Raw genomic sequence first — 20,588 nt, 5'->3', positions numbered from 1 at the left:
GATTTCAGCATGGAAGTTGCTAACTAAAAGTGATGTGTTTTATCTACCATAGAGCATTATTAAATAATTAGTTGTTCAATAATGAATCGATGGGAGAAATAATGATTACATGGCTGTGAGATCAGCCTGATTGCTCTATAGGTTAAGTAATATATGAAAAATATAAAGTAAATATACACATTTTAACATGATTTATCAACTTAGGTACACTTCTTTGAGAGGAATGCAATTTTTTTGAGTGAGTCATTAAAGGATTGTTTAACTTGCTTATTCCTCAGGGTATATATGAAAGGATTCAACATTGGTGATATGGATGAAATGAGTACTGACACACCTTTATTAATTTCTACCTCTTCTTTTGCAGAAGGATTGACATAGATGAAGATGCAGCTGCCATAGGTGATGGAAACTACAATCATGTGGGAAGAACAAGTGGAAAAGGCCTTTTTCCTTTGTTGAACAGAAGGGAATTTTAGAATTGTCTTCATGATATATATGTAGGAGAGAGCTACACATACCAGGGTAATGATGAAGGTCAGCACAGCACAGGCTATAACCATCTGCTCAATTAACCACGTGTCTGAGCATGAGATTTTCAGGATAGGAGATGCATCACAGCCAAAATGATCAATGACATTAGAGTCACAGAATTCCAGATTAAAACCTAAGCTAAGTGGTGGGAGGATAATCATAAATGCTGCCATCCAACAGCAGATAACCATGGTTTTACATACTTTGTTGCTCATGATTGTCATATAATGCAAGGGTTTACAGATGGCCACATAGCGATCATAAGACATGGTGGCCAAAAGGAAAAATTCAGTCACCCCAAAGAGATCTGTAAAAAATAGTTGAATGGCACATGCGTTATAGGTAATTGTTCTGTCTCCAGTTGATATACTGTACAGGAATCTTGGAACACAGGCAGTTGTAAATGAGATTTCTAGGAAAGAGAAATTTTGGAGGAAAAAATACATGGGTGTTTTAAGGTGGGGATCCACCAAGGTCAGGGTGATGATGGTCAGATTTCCAGTTACACTCAACACGTAGGTGGTAAGTAGGAAAATAAAAAGCAAAACCTGCAGCTGAGGATCTTCTGTGAGTCCCAGAAGGATGAATGTCGTTATTGCTGTGTGGTTTCTCATTATTGACTTTTGGCGAAAGCAAAGCCTGCATGTGAATGTCAGAGAGATTTGAACTGGTGAATTCAGTAACAAAATCAGGTCATGATGACTACATTTCCACATTCAACTTATCCAACACCCCGAGTTTTATGTGTTGATCCAAGGAGCACATTTTCTGTTGTGTAGTGAGCTGAGTTCCCCTAATTTATTAACACAGAATGGTCAAATGAGATTTTTAAAAATCAATTTTTGTCATTTAACTATAGTTTAACTTTATTACTTTTATAATTACTTAATAGCACATTCAACATTTTAACTTCTACTTGGGGGTCTGTGCACTTTGACTTCTAAACATCCAAATTTGTAATTTTACATGTCTCCTTTAAGCTTCAATAGCATAGTACAAACTGATGGTTTTTCTGCACTGTTTTATCACATCGTGAGGCAGTGTTGAGTACAATAAATGCACTGTGGGAGAATATAAAGAATATAAAAAGTGTACTTTCACGCTTTCAATTAGCTTGGTTCAGATTAGAACACATTTCATACAACATATTTTGCAGTGCTCAGAAGAAAAGTCAAGGTTAAATTGCTGAATCTTCTCACCACGACAATATGTACCCTCCCTTGTCTTTTCCTTCAAGTTCACACACTGTGCCTATTTATGCATTTTGCATTCATTTCTCAACCTATTACTATCTCACTTTCTACTACAAAAGACTTCTAAATCTGTTTCATCATGCATCTTCTTTTTACTTAATTCAGTGTACAATCATAATTATGGCAAACCTTAAAGAGTCTCTTACCATGCTCCAGGCACTGTTCTAGGCATATTACATATATAACTGATATAATCCTGTGAAGTGGGAGGTATATGATCTCCATCTGCAAATGAGAAAATGGAGGCACAGAGAGATAAAGTATGTGTCCACTGTTTCCTAGAAAGTGGCCAGGGTCCCAACTCTAATCATTGCATGCTGATGGTTGGTGCACATTTACCTGAACATTTAGTTTAATGAAGACAGTGCTTCTATTAGTATTCAAAACCTTAAAGTAAGGTACCCAGAACCATAATTTATTGTCTAAGGAACATGTTTGATTAGTAAAGGGGGAAATATTAGCAATTATATTAATACAACTACCTGGTGTAAATGGGATTGTTAAGGGCAAAAACTAAATATGAATCTCTCTATTTATATACAATCACTGTCTCAATTTATGTTTAGTATCAGAGCTGATGGACATAAAAAAAAAATTAGCCAAGTACAACTGGCTTATTTTCCTTGTCTTATTACTTACCTTTTGTTATTCTTGTCCTTTTTGTTATCTGATGTTAAATCAGGCCCAACTCATGGCAAGCTTATGTGTTACAGAGTAGAACTGGTCCATATGGTTTTCTTGGCTGTAGTCTTTACAGAAACAGATTACCAGGCCTTTTCTTTCATAAAGCCTTGCGTGGGTTCTAACCACCAACATTTAGGTTAACAGCTGATTGCAAACTGCAAGTGCCATTATTCTTTAAGTATATAGATTCCTCTATACTCAATATTTTTCTCAGTAAAGACTGGAGGCTAGGGGCTCTGTCAACCTGAGCTAAGATGAACTGCTAGCTAAGAATTATTTATCATTTATTTGTAATTACATTTGTAGATAGTTATAGATTTCTAACTTGAGAGTAATGTCTCCAAGACTCCAAATTTTCTGTTACTGAATCCCAAAGGTATCTCCTAGCAATAAGTCATTTTCTTGTGGGTTTAAAATATTTCCCTCAGAAAGTGTTGAAGTGTGTAATACCAGAGGCTTGAAAAGTGTCTTTTTTTCATTTTTTTTAAATTCAGTGAACACTGTCTTCACTACTGTAGACCCGATATAGAGAGTGAGATCTCCATGGCAGAGAGACCCTACAACAGGACAGGGATAGGACAGGGGTATGAATCTAGGCTCAGTGTAGGTGAAACTTGATAGAAAGCTGGACTCTAGAGCAGGGCATTACCATCAGGAGGTAAGTCTCTAGTTCACACTGAGAACCTTCTTTCCTGTTCTCCTCTTTTTCAGAATCTTGAGGCATCACCTGGTAATAGGAGTGCTCTTGGTATTTAATTCAGCTTTCTTATGTCTTAAAACTATTTTTCATTGTCAATACTCAATATTTTGCATTTACTTGAATTCAGACTTGCATAAGTATTAAGCACTTAATAGTCTCTTCATATTCATATTGACTATGTTCTGCTTTAAATATTTGACTTTAAGAAAGAATTTAATTTTATAAAATGTTAGAAGTGGATAATAAACTATCAGTCAATATATCAGTCTAAAGTCATTATGCATGTATAGCTTTTTTTTTTCCATACATGTATGTTTGTGGGGGATTTTTCTTATGAATATTCCCTCATACTAGGCCTGGTAATTATTTGTATAGCCATAGTTCTAGAAAAAATTATAACTCATAAATGACTTTTGGAATTTTTTAAATCAAATGCTAACATCAGTAGTCAGCATACTGATTATTTAAGCCTAATACTTTATGAGATCATGGTGGCGTAGTGGTTAAGTTTGGCTGCTAAGCAAGAAGTCAGCAGTTCAAATCCATCAGGCTCTCCTTGGAAACCCTATTGGGCAGTTCTACTCAGTCCTATAGGGTTGCAATAGGACAACAGGTTAACTTTGCTTTAAGAGAGAAATGCATCATGATACTCCTCTACAATAAAAATAACTGAAGTAACAAACCTTTTCATACTTACCCTTATAGTGGTATTTCATGGCATCTGTTGGTAGTTTACTTTCAGATGTTCACAATGGACACAGGTTGAACAATAATATGCTGGTGGAGATATATTTTCTCAAGGAAAACCACTGAAGCCAGAAAGGACCCAGAAACATTTTACACTATAAGGGGATTCTTCCATGAGACAGAAGGAGTCATTTTAAACCAAGCAGATATGTTCTTGTTCTCTAACTAAAAAAAAAAATTTTTTTTTGCTAGCTAAAATAAAGGAATGCTGGGTATGCCATGAACTCTCAGGGCCGGGGGTGTCATGAGTTATCAGGTAGTTAGAGATAGTTGGTCTAAGCTTACTGGTCAGAAAAACATATTTGCCACTAAATGTTAAAGCTAGTTACTTTATATAGTCATTCTTTAACAGGAGACAATAGAGTCAAGGAGCAAAAGAGTCCTTGGTGACCTTTAGTTGAAAGTCACTAAGGAATCTTCAGTATAATTAGTTTTGGCAATCAACCACACAGGGGCAGTAAAGGGGGCAGAGCCCTCAGGGACAAGAATAGCAGTGATAGCATCACACACGCTATGATGGTGCTGGGCAATGGAAGTTAAATAAGAAGACTTTTTACATTTTTTCCTGTGTTGTCTAAGATGGTGGAGCTTGCATAAGACTCTTTTCTTTTTTTTTTTTCCCATAAGTAAATCAGTAATATTTTTAAAGATAAAAAGGAAACAGTGGCACAGAGATAAACATTGCTAATTACTTCATAAAAGTAATGTCAGAGATTATTCCACCCAAACATAAGTAAACCTTCAAAACGGTTTTGTAATCTAGCATTTCATCCAGTGTATTATGGGTGTCTTTAATTATGGATATATTTAATTAAGTGTTAAAATGATTGCAGTAAAAATCCTATTGTGATATTTAAAAGTACTAAATTCTTTAACACCCATACATTTTTATATAAAGAATAATAGTAAAGAAGCATTTGCCCTAATAAGTGTGATTGTATGTTACAAAGGTACAGTGAACAAAATGTTGCTATTTGATGCAAGTCTTAAATAGCAAATCAATGGAATAATACATTTTTTCCTGAAATAGCTTCAATGGTTTTATACATTTTTGGGGTGATAAAGGTTACAGTTTAAATGAATGAGGACTTAATCATGATTTGAGTAAAAAAAGTGTTTGATGATATTTCATACTTTCCATGACAAAAAAAATCTCAAACAGACTAGAGATGTAAATCTTAAAAATTAAGCAATAACAGACATGAAAACAATTGGAGACTATTTAAATCAATTTAGTTTTGTAAAGGACCAACTAAGCATACATAATAGTGCATTATAAAAATGTTGATAATTATCACACCTAAAATAGAAGTTTTACATACCATAAAATAAAATAAAAAGTTTAAAACAAATTTAAAACTGGGAATTATATTTTAAACATATATGATAAGCATAAACATAATGGAATTAAAAGTAAAAATGTCTAGGTTTAGCTTATGAGAGTACAGTGTTGCTCTACCTTGGATCAAATACACATTTTTGATATAACTAGCTGGAAATACATGTCGAAAGTCCTAAAATTTAAAAGTTTTCTAACTTCAAGTAAGCATTTCTCTTACACAAATGGTAGAGCATAAAAATATTCAAAGGCATGAAGATAGTTATATAAAAAACTCTTATAGCAGTGTTTTTTGATACAAATGAGAAATGTGAATAATTAAATTTTCTAACTAGCGGTACTTATTACCAAAACAAGGTTCAGTCACTAAAAATTGATGCAAACCTCTGATATTAGTAAAATTCAAAAAAGAACAATTTTAACCAATAAATTTGAAATTATTTTTGGAAAGAAAATAGTATGAAATGTTTCTGTAAGGCACATGCAAACATTTAATACATCATTTTAAGTAGCAGAAATCATAAAATAACTTTCCAACAATAGGGTATGAATATACGGTTCTGTCATACGACAGTATGTTATATAGACTTTAAAAATGATTGGACATCTTGATACATAGAAAACATGAATGGTATATTGTTAAATATAAAATCAATTAGGTTATAGCACAAAATTTATGTGTATATATGTATACATATATGTACCCATGCTAGATATGTATACATAAAGCTATATGGAGAAAAGATTGAAGTTGCCAAGGATTTCACTGTACTTGGATCCACAATCAACACCCATGGAAGCAGCAGTCAAGAAATTGAATGATATGTTGTTTTGGGCAAATCTGCTGTAAAAAGACCTCTTTAAAATGTTAAAAATCATAGATGTCACTTTGTGGACTAAAATGTGCCTGATTCAAGTCATAGTCTTTTTAATCACCTCATGTGCATGTGGAAGCTGGACAATGAATAAAGAGGACTGAAGAAGAGTTGATGCTTTTGATTTATGGTCCTGGTGAAGAATATTGAAAATACCATGAATAAAACAGTTTTGGAAGAAGTACAAACAGAATGCTCCTTAGAAGTGAGCATGGCAAGACTTCATCTCACGTACTTTGAAAATATTATCAGGAGGGACCAGTCCCTGAAGAAGGACATCATGCTTAATAAAGCAGAGGGTCAGCAAAAGAGAGGAAGACCTTGAAGGAGATATATTGAAACAGTGGATGCAATAAAAGGGCCCAAACAATTGTGAGGATGGCACAGGACTAGGTAGTGTTTCACTCTATCGTTTATAGGGTTGCAGTCAATGAGAATGGACTTTACTGCACATAACAACAAAAACGAGTTTATATATATTATGCCTGTACATAAAGTCACTGTGTCGATTACCTAGTACTGCTGTAACAGAAATGCCACAAGTGGATGGCTTTAACAAACATAAGTTTATTCTCTCACAGCCTGTTACGTTAGGTTCCATCCAGTCAGTTTCAACTCATAATGACCCTATGTACAACAGAATGGAACACCCCCTGGTCCTGCGCCGTCCTCTCAATAGTCGTTATGTATTGATCTCATTGTTGGAGCCACTGTGTCAATCCATCTTGTGGAGGGTCTTCCTCTTTTATCCTAGTGCTCTACATTACCAAGCATAATGACCTTCTCCAGGGACTAATCCCTCCTGACAACATGTCACATGCATATAAAGTGACATTCATGGCTTGGGTCAGGAACACCTTAGTCTTCAAGGTGACATCTTTGCTTTTCAACACTTTAAAGGGGTCTTTTGGAATAGATTTCCCCAATTCAGTGGGTCTTTTGATTTCTTGACTGTTGCTTCCGTGGATGTTGATTGTGGACCAAGTAAAAATGAAATTCTTGACAACATCGATCTTTTCTCTGGTTATCATGATGCTGCTAATTGGCTCAGTTGTGAGGATTTTTGTTTTCAATTTTTTTTTTTTTTATGTTGAAGCGTAATCCATACTGAAGGCTGTGGTCTTTAATCTTCATCAGTAAGTGCTTCAAGTCCTCTTTGTGTTTCAGCAAGCAAGGTTGTGTAGCCTGCATAAGGCAGGTTGTTATGACTCTTCTCTAAACCTGCATATCACAGGTTGTTAATGAGTCTTCCTCCAATTCTGGTGCCCTGTTCTTCTTCATATAGTCCAGCTTCTCAGAGTATTTGTTCAAAATACAGATTGAATAAGTATGGTGAAAGGATACAATCCCTGAGACAGGCACAGAAGACGGGAGAGCCTCGAGGCCAGAATAACAGACCCGTTGACCTGGGACTCTATCTCCTGGATGGTGTTTCAAGACAACCCACACGTGCAGACCTTGATGCACAAAGTCTTACATATCTCTCTCAAGTTGTTTTTCAGAACCCCACTATGGGGGTGGCATCCTGCGTGTCTCTCTTGTAAGTTGTTTTTCAGGACGCCACTATAGAGGGTGGTGTTACAAGATAACTCACATTCTCGACTCTGACGCATGAAGTTCCACGTATCTTCCCGACAAGGTGCTTTCCAAAGATGAACAGGAATCAGCTGATCCCCAGGGTATATGCAGTGAGAATGGGTGCAACCTTACAATCTTGTCAAGTGGCAACTGAGACTGCGCAGTGGTGACGTGACATTGTCCAAACTGACTCCACCTTGGATTCCAGATGCGCACGCACCTAACTTCTTAAACTCTCTCCCTCTCAGAAAGTCCTGCCTTTTTCCCCAGAAAGCAATGAATAAAACATGAGATCCTTTCTGCCTAAAACCACTTATAAACTCAGAAAAATCTCCATTCAGGGAGAGACTGGAGGCTAGCATAGGCAGAAGGAAGCCCTTCTCCGTCCCTCCCTGGTGAGCCATTGGTTTTTTCTCTGTCACTAATAAAACTTTGTGCAAACTTCTAAGCCGCTCCTGGTCATTCTTGGTCAGTAGAAGGCAAGAACCTAAACAGGACTCGGTCCCAAGCTGGGAAGCTTTGTCCTGCAACAACCTGGTGCACACCTTTCTTGACTTTAAACCATGCAGTATCCACTTGTTCTGTTCGAATGACTGCCTCTTGATCTGCTTACAGGTTCTTCATGAGCTCAATTAAGTGTTCTGGAATTCCCATTCTCCGAAATGTTATCCATAATTTGTTATGATCCACACAGTCAAATGCCTTTGCATAGTCGATAAAACACTGGTAAACATCTTTCTGGTATTCTCTGCTTTTAGCCAGGATCCATCTGACATCAGCAATGATATCCCTGGTTCCATGTCCTCTTCTGAATCCAGCTTAAATTTCTGGCAGTTCCCTGTCAACATACTGCTTCAGCTGCTTTTGAATGATCTTCAGCAAAATTTTACTTGTCTGTGATATTAATGATATTGTTCAGTAATTTCCATATTTGGTTGGATCACCTTCCTTGGGAATAGGTGTAAACAGAGATCTCTTCCAGTTGGTTGGCCAGGTAGCTGCCTTTCAAATTTCTTGGCATAGACAAATGAGCCTTTCCAGTGCTGCATCCATTTGTTGAAACATCTCAATTGATATTTTGTTGATTCCCAGAGCCTTGTTTTTTGCCAATGCCTTCAGTGCAGCTTGGACTTCTTCCTTCAGTGCCATCAGTTCCTGATCACATGTCACCTCCTGAAATGGTTGAATGTCAACCAATTCTTTTTGGTATAGTGACTCTGTGTATTCTTTCCATCTTCTTTAAATGCTTTCCTGAACCCTTCAATATTGCAACTGAAGTCTTGAATTTTTTCTTCAGTTCTTTCAGCTTGAGAAATGCTGGGCGTGTTCTTCCCTTCTAGTTTTCTACCTCCAGGTCTTTACACACGTCATTATAATACTTTACTTTGAAATCATCTGTTCAGCTCTTTTACTTCATCATTTGTTCCTTTCGCTTTAGCTACTCTCACAGTCTAGTAGGCTAGAAGTCTGAACTCAGGGTGTCAGCTCTAGAGAAAGGTTTTCTCTGTCATTTCTGGGGGAAGGTTCTTGTCATCAATCTTCCCAGGTCGAGGAGCTTCTCAGTGCAGGGACCCCCAGATCCAAAGGACGAACTATTCCTCTGTTTCTTGGTGGTACTAGGTCACCAAGTCTCTCCACTCGTTTTTTTTTTTTTTTGTATCTTAAAAAAGATTGGCTTAAGACACAACCTAATCTTGTATATTGAGTTATGCCTCATTAATACAACTGCCTATTATCCTGCGTCATTAACATCATAGAGATAGAATTTATAATACATAGGAAAATAACATCAGATAACAAAATTGTGAACAACCACACAGTACTGGAAATCATGGCCTAGTCAAGTTGACACATATTTTTGAGGGATGCAATGGAATCCATGACAGTCACTATGAGTCAAAGTCAACTCACCAGCACCTAACAACAATAGATCCTACGTTGTTTTCGCTGTACTTTCTCTGTGTCTATTGAAATCATATACTCTAATAGGAGCCTCATCTATTTTTCCTTTCAGTACTGTCAGTTTTTACTTTGTGCGCTATGAAGCTCTGTTATTTACATCTAAGAATGTTATATCTTCTTAATGAACCGACACTCATGACGTTGTGAAATATCGTTGTATACCTCTGGTAATATTCTTTGCCCTGAAGTATACTTTGGTTGATGTTGGTATAGACATTTATGTTTTCTTATGTTTAATGTTTTCATTGTATCCCTCTCCCCTTCTTTTTACTTTTAACTTAGTTATGGCTTTCATCTAAAATGTGTATTTTGAAAGATAGCAGAGTTGGATATTGCTTTATTATCAAAACTGATTGTCTCAGCCCTGAATTGTAACGTTAAGACTATTTCTATATCATATAATTATTGATATGGTTAAGTTTAAACCTACCATCTTGCTATTTGTTTGCTATATATCACATACGTGTTTGTCCCCGTTTCCTGTTTTTACTGCCTTCTTTTCAATTGACTGTATGATTTTGCATTCCATTTTATATCTTCTTTTGGTTTATTAGCTTTATATATATTTTTTTATTTTTCTATTTATTGATTTAGAGTTTGTAATATAAATCCTTAATCCATAGAAGTTCATATTTAAATAATGTTATAACATTTCACGAGTTATATATGAATCAGATGACAGCATACTTCTATTTTTGTCCCCTCCTATCCTTTGTGTTACTGTTAATTTTATTTCCACATGTGTTATGAACTCTGTATTTGCTATCATTGTTGTATAAAAAATTACCACAACATTAGCAGCTTAAAACAATAGTCATTTATTATCTCACAGTTTCTGTGGCTCAGGAATCTGAGCACAACTTAGCTAAATGCTCTGATTCAGGTTCTTTCATAAGTCTACGATCAATGTGTTATCAAGGCTGCTTTCTGTCACTACAAAACAAGTCTGTCCCTCTGTCCATTTTCCCATAACGTTTATCACTTCCTTTAAGCTATCACTGGCAGAATTCTCAATGTTCAAATATTTATCAAGAGTTTGTTCTAGGCAATTTAGGCATTCTTCATCATGCTCTTCAAAGTCCTCTGAGACTCTGCCCATTGTCTGTTTCCAAAGCAACCCCACATTCAAAGGTATTTGATATTGGCAGCACCCTACTTAGTACCAACCTCTGTTTTAGTTATTGCTGCATAACTGATAAACACAAAGTTAGCAGCTTAAAACAACATAATTTTATTTTTTCACAGTTTCTGTGGGTCAGGATTCCAGATACAGTTTAGTTGTGTCTTTTACTTCAGGATTTCTCAAAAGACTGCAATTAAAATGTTAAATGGGGCTGGTGGGGTCTTATCCACAGCTTCAACTGGGGAAAGATTTCCTGTCAAGCTCATGAGGTTGTTGGCAGAGTTCAGTTCCTTGGGAGGTGATAAAATTTGGAATTCAGCTTCAGGTGTTGACTGGAGGTTGTCCTCACTTCACTACCACGTGGAGCTCTTCAACATGGCTGCTTGCTTCATTAAAGCCTGCAAGTCAAGAAGGGAATGAAGAGAGTCTACTAACCAGATGGAAGTCACATACTAATCACCTAATCGCAGGTGTAACATTCCATCATCTTTGCATGTTTTATTGATTAAAAAAAAGTCAAGACCCTTTCCATACTCTATGGGAGGGAATTGTACAAGGACATGAAACTTTGGTAATTAGGAGGAGTTATCTTAGAAGTTTGTCTACCACAGAATCCCTAATTCATTTTTTTTTATTATTTTCACTTTAAATGGTTTATTTTCTTTGAAAATTTCAACTGTAGATAAAATATTTTACATTTATCCACATAGTTACCAGCATTGACAGTCTTTATTCCTGTCTGGATCCAAATTTCCATCTGTAGGTTGTTTCTTATCATTTTCCTTATGCTGAAGGATATCCTTTGGTACTTTTTATAATGTAGATCTATTGGTAATGGAATCCTACAGATTTTATTGTCTGAAAATTTTGAAAATTGCTCCCATTAGCTGTGGCAGTTTCTCAGATTTTCTTATTCATGGTGACTTTAAAGAAAGTTAGAGGAATACTGGTCAGGCATATTATAGGATATCACTCATTTGAATTTGTATGATGTTTTCTGAGATTAGAGTGAGGTTATATGTTTTGGGGAAGATCACAGAGGTATGTCATATCTCCCACATCATGTCAAAGATGTATTATGTTGAATAGTGTCCCCCCAGAACTGACGTCTACCAGAGGCCTTAGAATGTGACTTTAGTTGGAAATATGTAATTATAACTAGTTAATTTGCAATGAGATAATACTGGATTAGGTGAGACTTAAATCTAGGGTGTCCTTATGGAGGAAGAAAAGGAGAAGACTTAGACACATACATGTGCAAGGAAGAATGCCATAAGAAGATAGAGACAGGGATTGGAATGCCAAGGAATGCCAAGAATTGCCACATGCCACTAGAAATTAGGAAGAGGCAAAGGAGGATTTTTTCCTAGAGGCTTCAGAGAGGGCCTGGCCCTGCTGATACTTTGATTTCAGACTTCTAGCATCCAGAAGTGTGAAAGAATAAATTTCTGTTGTTTTAAACCACCACGTTTTATGGTAATTTTTTACCAAAGACTTGGGAAACTAGCACAATGGGTATATACTATCAATATGAGTTATCACTATTGACGGTAACCTGATAAAGTTACTCTTTTTTTCCCCATTTCCATAATATCTTCTCTGAAAGGAAATCGCTATGAGAAAGTCACATTTAAGAAGTTTGGAGTTATGCTTTGCCTCCTTGAGGGTGTAGTAGTTATACAAATTATTTGGAATTCAGCTATATGGGAGGTTTTTTTCTTTTCCTCTATTTATTTATTTATTTATCCATCTCTATCATAATGGGCTCATGGATATTTATTTCATACTTTGGGTTATAAACCAATACTTATTGATTTTATTGCTCAAATAACCCAACTTTGGCCATTGTGTCCTCTTTCAGTTGGCTTCTTTCTCCCTTTGACATACATGCAGCAGTATTTGTTAGAATGATTAATTTTTTTCTATTGAATTGCTTTTATTTTATTCCAAAAATCAGTTGACTATATATACATGGGTATTTTTATATTTCTGAGTTTTTTATTCTTTTCCATTGATCTACTTGTCTATGATTTCAGCAATTTACTGTCTTGATTTTTGTTGTTGTTAGGTGCAGTTGAGTCAGTTATGACACACAGCAACCCTATGTACAACAGAACAAAACCTTTCCCATTTCTGCGACATCCTCATGGTCATGCTTGAAACCATTGCTGCAGCCAGTGTGTCAGGTCATCTCATTGAAGGTGTTGCTTTTTTTGCTGACCCTCTACTTTACTAAGCATGATGTCCTTCTCCAGGGACTGATCTCTCCTGACAACATGTCCAAAGTATGTGAGCAGTACTTTCACCATCCTTGCTTCTAAGGAGCATTCTGGTTGTACTTCTTCCAAGACAGGTTTGTTCGCTCTTTTGGCAGTCCATGGTATATTCAATATTCTTCACCAACACCATAATTCAAAGGTGCCAATTCTTTAGTCTTCCTTATTCATTGTCCATCTTTCACATGGATATGAGGTGACAGAAAACACCACGGCTTGGGTCAGGAGCACCTTAGTCTTTAAGGTGACATCTTTGCTTTTCAACACTTTAAAGAGGTCATTTCACTGCAGATTTGCCCAATGCAATGAGTTGTTTGATTTTTTTTTTACTGCTACTCCCATGGGTGTTGATTTTGGATCCAAGTAAAATGAAATCCTTGACAATTTCATTTTTTTCTCCATTTATCATGATTTTGCTTACTGGTCTATTTGTGAGGATTTTTGTTTTCTTTTTGTTGTCACGTAATCCAAACTTTAGGCTATGGTCTTTGATCTTCATCAGTAAGTGCTTCAAGTCTTCTTGTGTCAGTTGCATAATGCAGGTTGTTAATGAGACTTCCTCCAATCCTGATGCCATGTTCTTCTTCACATAGTCCAGCTTCTTGGATTATTTGCTCAGCATACAGATTGAAAAAGAAATGGTGAAAGGATACCGCCTTGAGGTACAACTTTTCTGATCTTAAACCACACAGTATCCCCTTATTCTGTTCCAACAACTGCCTCTTGATCTATGTACAGATTCCTCATGAGCACAGTTAAGTGTTCTGGAATTCCTATTCTTCCAAGTTATCCATAATTTGTTGTGATCCACATAGTTGAATGCCTTTGTGTAGTCAATAAAACGCAGGTCAACATCTTTCTGGCCTTCTCTGCTTTCAGCCAGGATATGTTTGACACCAGCAGTGATATCCCTGGTTCCATGTCCCTTTCTGAAACCAACTTGAATTTCTGGCAGTTCACTGTCGATGTACAGTGCTTTTGAATGATCTTCATTAAAATTTTACTTGTGTGTGATATTAATGATTAATGTCTTGATTAGTGTAGCCTTATAATAAGTCTTGAAATAAGGTAGAGTCAGTTCTCCAACTTTGTTTTTTTCTTCAATATTTTTTGGCTTATCTCAGTCTTTTGCCTTTCATATGATCATTAAGATAATTTCGTGTGTATCTACAATATAACTTGTAATCTGCATGATTTGTATGTTCCTTCCCAATCTGTATAGTTTTTCTTTAATTTTCTTATGTCATTGCACTAGCTAGTACTTCCGTGTGCTGTTCCTTAGGAGTGGTAACAGAGGACATCTTTGCCTTGTTCTCAATCTTAGGAGAAAAGCACCTATATTCTCATCATTAAGTATGATACTAGCATTTCCTATCAGATGTTATAAAGTTGAGGAAACTCATCTCTATTACTATTTCGATCTAAGTTTTTATTTAAAAAATTGTGTTTGATTTTGTCAAATACTTTCTCTTCATCAATTGATATGATCATATGATTTTTCTTTTTAGTCTATTGATATGGTGGATTATATTGATCCATTTTTGATTAGTGAACCAGCATTGCATACTCATTTGACTGTAGGATGTATTTCTCTTTATATACTCTTGCATTTTATTCCCTAATATTTTGTTGAAGACTTTTGCATCTATTTTCATGACAGGTATTTGCAGTGTTCTAGGTTTTAAAGACTCTCCTTGTGTTGTTTTTGCTATTGTCTTATTCACCAAAGCAAGTCACATGACAAAGGCCAGTGAAAGTATGGGAGGGAACTACACAAAGACATGGATGCAGGGAAGCATGACTCCATAAGTGCCATTACTAGATAATCTGTTTCTATTGTTTGGAGGCTTAAGATATCCTAGAGTATAGTAGGAGGATGCAGGGTGACAGGGCTTATTATGCAGCTCAAAATTTTGGGTTGCAACTGTGTGAACCAGTTTCCAACTGGTTAAGAACAATAAAATCTGCTCATTGACATTAGAGAAATAGTCTGGTAGTAGGACTGGGCTAGGTACGATATGACTCAGTAATTCATGATTTTTTTTTTTTTTTCCTGGCTCTACCTCCATAAGAATTCCTAGGCCCAGACTTCTCAGTCTGACTTTTTATTCTCATGCCATCTACCTTCACACTAGCAATAATTGTGATAGCAGTTCTGTATAAAACATTGCCATATAATGCCATCCAACATATGCGGCTCCCATGAGTTGAAACTGACTTGATGGCAACTTACAATAAGAACAAAAGAAGTAGTCTGATTGAGGGGTTTACAGGAAAAACCAAGATCTGCTTGTCCTTGCTTGGTCATGCTCTTTTTTTAATCAATCACTGCAGCTGGAGAAATAAAATATATTAAATAAATTAGCCTAGGCTGCATTTTCTACTCTTAATGTCAGCACTAGCATAAAACTGGCTTTTGTCTGTCTATTTTTGTTTTGCCTTGAGGATGGAGAATTGATGCTGAGTAGAAAATACAAAGACAAACAAAAATAACGTGTTTTTACTACAATGTACCTTTTTTGATAGCCTGATTTCTGTAAGCACACTTCTTCCTCTATAGAAAAAAACCTCGATTAATTCTGACTGTCCTGATTTAGATCACAATACTGAATTAATCAATGTGTATTATGTAATACAATTCAACATTTGAAAGCCTGGGTTATGTGGTCCCCCTTTGAACTCGAGGATGGAGATAATTTTCCTGAAAACAAACAAAAAACAACAACAGAAAAAACATAAATTCAACGAAGTTGTTTACCAAGTATTTTTGTCCCACCCCAAAAGGCAAATAGAGGCTAGGTAACAAAAGAAGAAACATTCATCAGATATTCCCGGTGGTAGAAAACAAACATAGGATTATTGAAAAACGTGAATATTCTTTTTGACTTTTACATTGCTCACTTGTCTTTCTAGATGACTGGTTTAAATTGTGTGGTGTGTATCTTTATGTTCATTTCTATTTACAACAATCAACCCATTCACCTATCCATTCTTTCATCTAGGTAACCACCCATTTATCCATTCATTAATTCATTCATCAAATGTATACTGAGTTTCTGTTATGTGCCTGACTATAATACTTGGTGTTCTGATTAGTGAGAGGGAGAACTAAAATATATATCCCTCTACCTTCATACATTTATGTTCAATAAACAATTTCTTTTTAATAAACGGCATAATAAATTATGTACTATTCTGAAAATTACTTTAAAATATGCATCTTTTAATATCTTTCCATGATAAGATCAAGGTCTATATCATTTTGTAAGTTCTACGTCTTAAACCATAATCCCCTAATTGACTTAGCCTTTGTGAAAGTGATGTTCATTTGGTCTTTCCCAATCATTTACTATTACAAAATGAATTCAGTGAGCAGGGGTATAAATATGTGTTTCACATTTATTGACAATTATAGTTCTAACATAAATTCCTAAAATGTATAGATATTTCCAGGTGAAAGTTTATATATATTTTGGGTAAATAATTAAATCCAAAGTTTTCAAACAAATTGTGCACAGAAGTTCCATTTCACTGAATACTTGCTAAAACTGAACATCATTAAAGTTTTTAACTTGTCCAGATATGACTGATGTATTTTATGCCATGATTTTCATTTGCATCATTTCCTATTATGATAGATAATTTCATTTACTTTTTAGTAGATTAACTATCTTATTTTCTCTTGGTATTTATAAATTCTTTGTCTTTGTATTGATTCATAAAAACTTCTTCAATGTTATTAACTCTTTCTATGCCACAAAGTTATTATTTTAGTGATAGTCTTTCCTTGATATTTCTCTTTAAATGTTGTCAATTTACTACAGATTTTTAGTTTTTTAGTTAAATACATTATTCTTTTAATGGAGGCAGGAATTTACGTTTTGGTTAAGAGTGACTTACGTCAATATTATAAAATCTTGGAAATAATCTGAAAAAAAGAAAAATTAATATTGTAACCATGATAGTTTCTGGTTAAAATGTTAAAAGTGATATATTTTGTCTATCACAGAGCACTGTTAAGTAATTAGTTGTTTGATAATAAACTGATAGAAAAGATAATAACTAAATAGATATGAGATCAGCCTGATTGCTCTACAGCCTAAGTAATTGAAAAGTTGGTTATCAGCTTTACGAAAAATATAAAGTAGATATGTATTTTTTAACTTGATTTATCAACTTATGTGCACTTTATTTCTTTAAGAGAAATGTAGTCTTTTAAAGGCTTATTTAACTTGTTTATTCCTCAGGGTATATATGAAAGGATTCAACACTGGTGATACGGATGAAATGAGCACTGCAACACCTTTATTAGTCTCTCCCTCTTCTTTTGCAGAACGTTTGACATAGATGAAGATGCAGCTGCCATAGGTGATGGAAACTACGATCACGTGGGCAGAACAGGTGGAAAAGACCTTTTTCTTTTGTTGAACAGAAGGGAATTTTAGAATTGTTTTCATGATATATATGTAGGAGAAAGCTACATATACAAGAGTGATGATGAAGGTCAGCACAGCACAGGCTATAACCATCTGCTCAATTAACCAGGTGCCTGAGCGTGGGATTTTCAGGATAGGAAGCACATCAGAGCCAATATGATCAATGGCAGTAGAGTCACAGAATTCCAGTTTAACACCTAAGCCAAGAGATGGAAGGATAATCATATAAGCTGTCATCCAACAGCAGATAACCATTGTTTTACATATTTTGTTGCTCATGATTGTCATATAATGCAAGGGTTTGTAGATGATCACAAAGCGGTCACAAAACATTTACCTGAAATCCCACACAAAGTGAAGCAAGGATGATCAATAAGCCAGCCAGGCAATAGCCAAGGACAAGGAGAGTACAGGCTCTATGGTTCATACCCAAAACCAAATAAAACAAAAAAAAGTTGCATTTCTCTAATGGCTAACAAGCACTAGCATTTCCTCATGTGTCTGTTAGCCACCTGATGTCTTCTTTGGAGAAGCGTCTGTTCATATGCTTTGCCCATTTTTTAATTGAATTATTTGTCTTTTTGTTGTCGAGGAGTTAAGGTCTCTTGTACATTTTAGAGAGTAGACCCTTACCAGATATGTTGTAGCCAAAAATTTTTTTCCTAGTCTGTAGGTTCTCTTTTTATTCTTTTGTTGAAGTCTTTTAATGAGCATAAGTGTTTAATTTTTTGGAGCACCCAGTTATGTAGTTTATTTTGTGGTGCTTGTGCATTGTTAGTTTTGGTTTATATCCTACTTATGCTGTGTATTAGGTCTCCTAGTGTTTTCCTGATTTTTTCTTCCACGATCTTTATAGTTTCAATTTTTATATTTATGTGTTTGAATTAGTTTTTGTGTATGTTGTGAGGTATGGGTCCTATTTCATTTTTTTATAGATGGACATCGAGTTTTACCAGCAAAATTTGTTAAAAAACCTGTATTTTCTCCCATTTAATGGACTTTGAGCCTTTGTCAAGATCAGCTAACCCTATGTGGAAGGATTTATACCTGGCTTCTTAATTCTGTTCCTTTGGTCCATGTGTCTGTCATTGTGTCAATACCAGGCTGTTTTGACCACAGTGTCTATACATACAGGGGGACATTCTCAGATCAGATACTGTGAGGTCCTCTACTTTGTTCTTCTTTTTCAATAATGCTTTACTTATCTGGGGCCTCTTTCATTTCCATATAATGTTAGTGATTAGTTTTTCCATCTTGTAAAAAAAATGCTGTTGGTATTTGGATTGGGACTGCATTATATCTGTACTTTGGTAGAATTGACATTTTGACAATATCTAATCTTCCTATTCATGAGCATGGTATGTTTTTCCCTTTATGTAGGTGTTTTTTGGTTTCTTGCCATAGTGTTTTGTAGTTTTCTTTGTATAGGTCTTTTACGTCCCTGGTCAGATTTATTCTTAAGTATTTTATTTTTATAGGGTTGCTTTCTTGATTTCCTTCTCAAAGTTCTTTTTGTTGGCGTATAAGAATCCAAATGATTTTTGTGTGTTAATCTTGTGTCTTATTACTCTGTGAGATCTTCCTTTTAGTTCCAGTAGTTTTCTTGTGGAATCTTTGGGGTTCTATATGTATAGTATCATATCAGCTGCAAAGAGGGTTAGTTTTACTTCTTTCTTTCCAAATTGGATGTCCAGTATTTCTTTTTCCTGCCTCATTACTCTAGCTAGGACTTCCAGCACAATGTTAAATAGGCACAGTGATAAAGGGCATCCTAGTCTTGTTCTCATTCTCACAGGGAATGTTTTCAACTTCTCAGCATTGAGAATGATGTTAGCCATTAGTTTTGAGTAGATGCTCAACACTTTACTTTTAAATCACAGAATGGGCATTCTTCACTTTTTCTTCCTCAGTTCTCTGGGACAGGTTTCATACTTGGGAAGCTGCCCTAGTTCAGTATAATTTTCATAGTTCTACAGTTAGTGTTAGGAATTCATGACTGATAGTACATATAAGTAGAATTATAAAGCCTTCATTTTTTTTTTTTTTTTACTTTTGGATGCAGGCTAAAAATATCATCACGGAAGTTGTATAATTTCAGCTAGTTTACCTCAAATTGAATTTTTCTCTGTTACTTTGTTGTGTCGATAAGGCAAAAATGGAGATGACTATACAAAGCACATTATTTTTTTCATTCCTTTATCCATTCAGTTTACAGTCTCGACTTACGTGCCATTATCTCAACCTTTCATTTATTCCTCAACTCACAACAATAAAGCTAATTATAATATCCACATACTTATGATTAAATTTCCTCTTTTTTATTCTCTGGATTATGACCACCTACTGCTCACTTTTTTATTCTCTGGATTATGACCACCTACTGCTCATTTAGGTGTCTTATTTTCCTTATCTCCTGAAGGTAACGGACTTTTCAGAGAATGTTTACAACTAAAAGGAGATTAATCCTAAAGAAAACAAATGATTACACTTATGTGTGACAGAAATGCCATCTTGTTTCTTCTAATCTCTTTCCATCTATTTCTCTATTCTCCTCCTCTAACCATACTACCCAGGCCTTCCTCTTTTTAGGTTTTTAATACCTTTATGTCTGTTTCTTTAAACATATTTGTTGCTTTTTGCTGTGTGCCATCGAGTCAATTCTGACTCACAGTGACCCTATAAAACAGAGTAGAACTGCCCCATTGGATTTCTTAAGCTACAATAAGCTTTCAGGAGTACATAACTAGGTCTTTTCTCCTACAGAGCTGTGGTGAGTTTGAACAGCTGATCTTTCTTTTAGCAGCCTAGTGCTTAACCATAGCACTTACAGGGCTCCTTTTCTTAAATATATGGTTATATTTCATGGTTATATTTTATATCTAATACATTTAAGAAATGTAATAAGATTTGGTGGAAGAAAGATAATCATATTATTAATTAAATAATAGAGTTAAAAATCAAATCACCATGAGTCTATCTTTCTGTCATACTTTTGTGGCTTGTATGTTGCTGTGATGCTGGAAGCTATGCTACTGGTATTTTAAATACCAGCAGGATCATCCATGGTAGGCAGGTTTCAGCAGA

The 20,588-nt window shown here is 35.3% G+C and overlaps 1 protein-coding gene across 1 annotated transcript; it reads right to left on the bottom strand.

Moving 5' to 3' along the window:
* Nucleotides 1-200: 200 nt before the first annotated feature.
* LOC126076381 (olfactory receptor 6C68) lies at nt 201-1,145 on the bottom strand. The gene has a single exon (XM_049884917.1). The coding sequence runs from the start codon at nt 1,143-1,145 to the stop codon at nt 201-203; it is 945 nt and encodes a 314-aa protein (XP_049740874.1).
* Between the last annotated feature and the right edge of the window lie 19,443 nt (nt 1,146-20,588).

Source organism: Elephas maximus, chromosome 4, assembly GCF_024166365.1.
Source record: "Elephas maximus indicus isolate mEleMax1 chromosome 4, mEleMax1 primary haplotype, whole genome shotgun sequence".
NCBI lineage: Eukaryota > Metazoa > Chordata > Mammalia > Proboscidea > Elephantidae > Elephas > Elephas maximus.
This window is presented reverse-complemented; position numbering and strand designations above follow the sequence as displayed.

Excerpts from the sequence above, each read along its gene's own strand:
- LOC126076381 (XM_049884917.1), bottom strand. The coding sequence starts at position 1,145 with ATGAGAAACCACACAGCAATAACGACATTCATCCTTCTGGGACTCACA.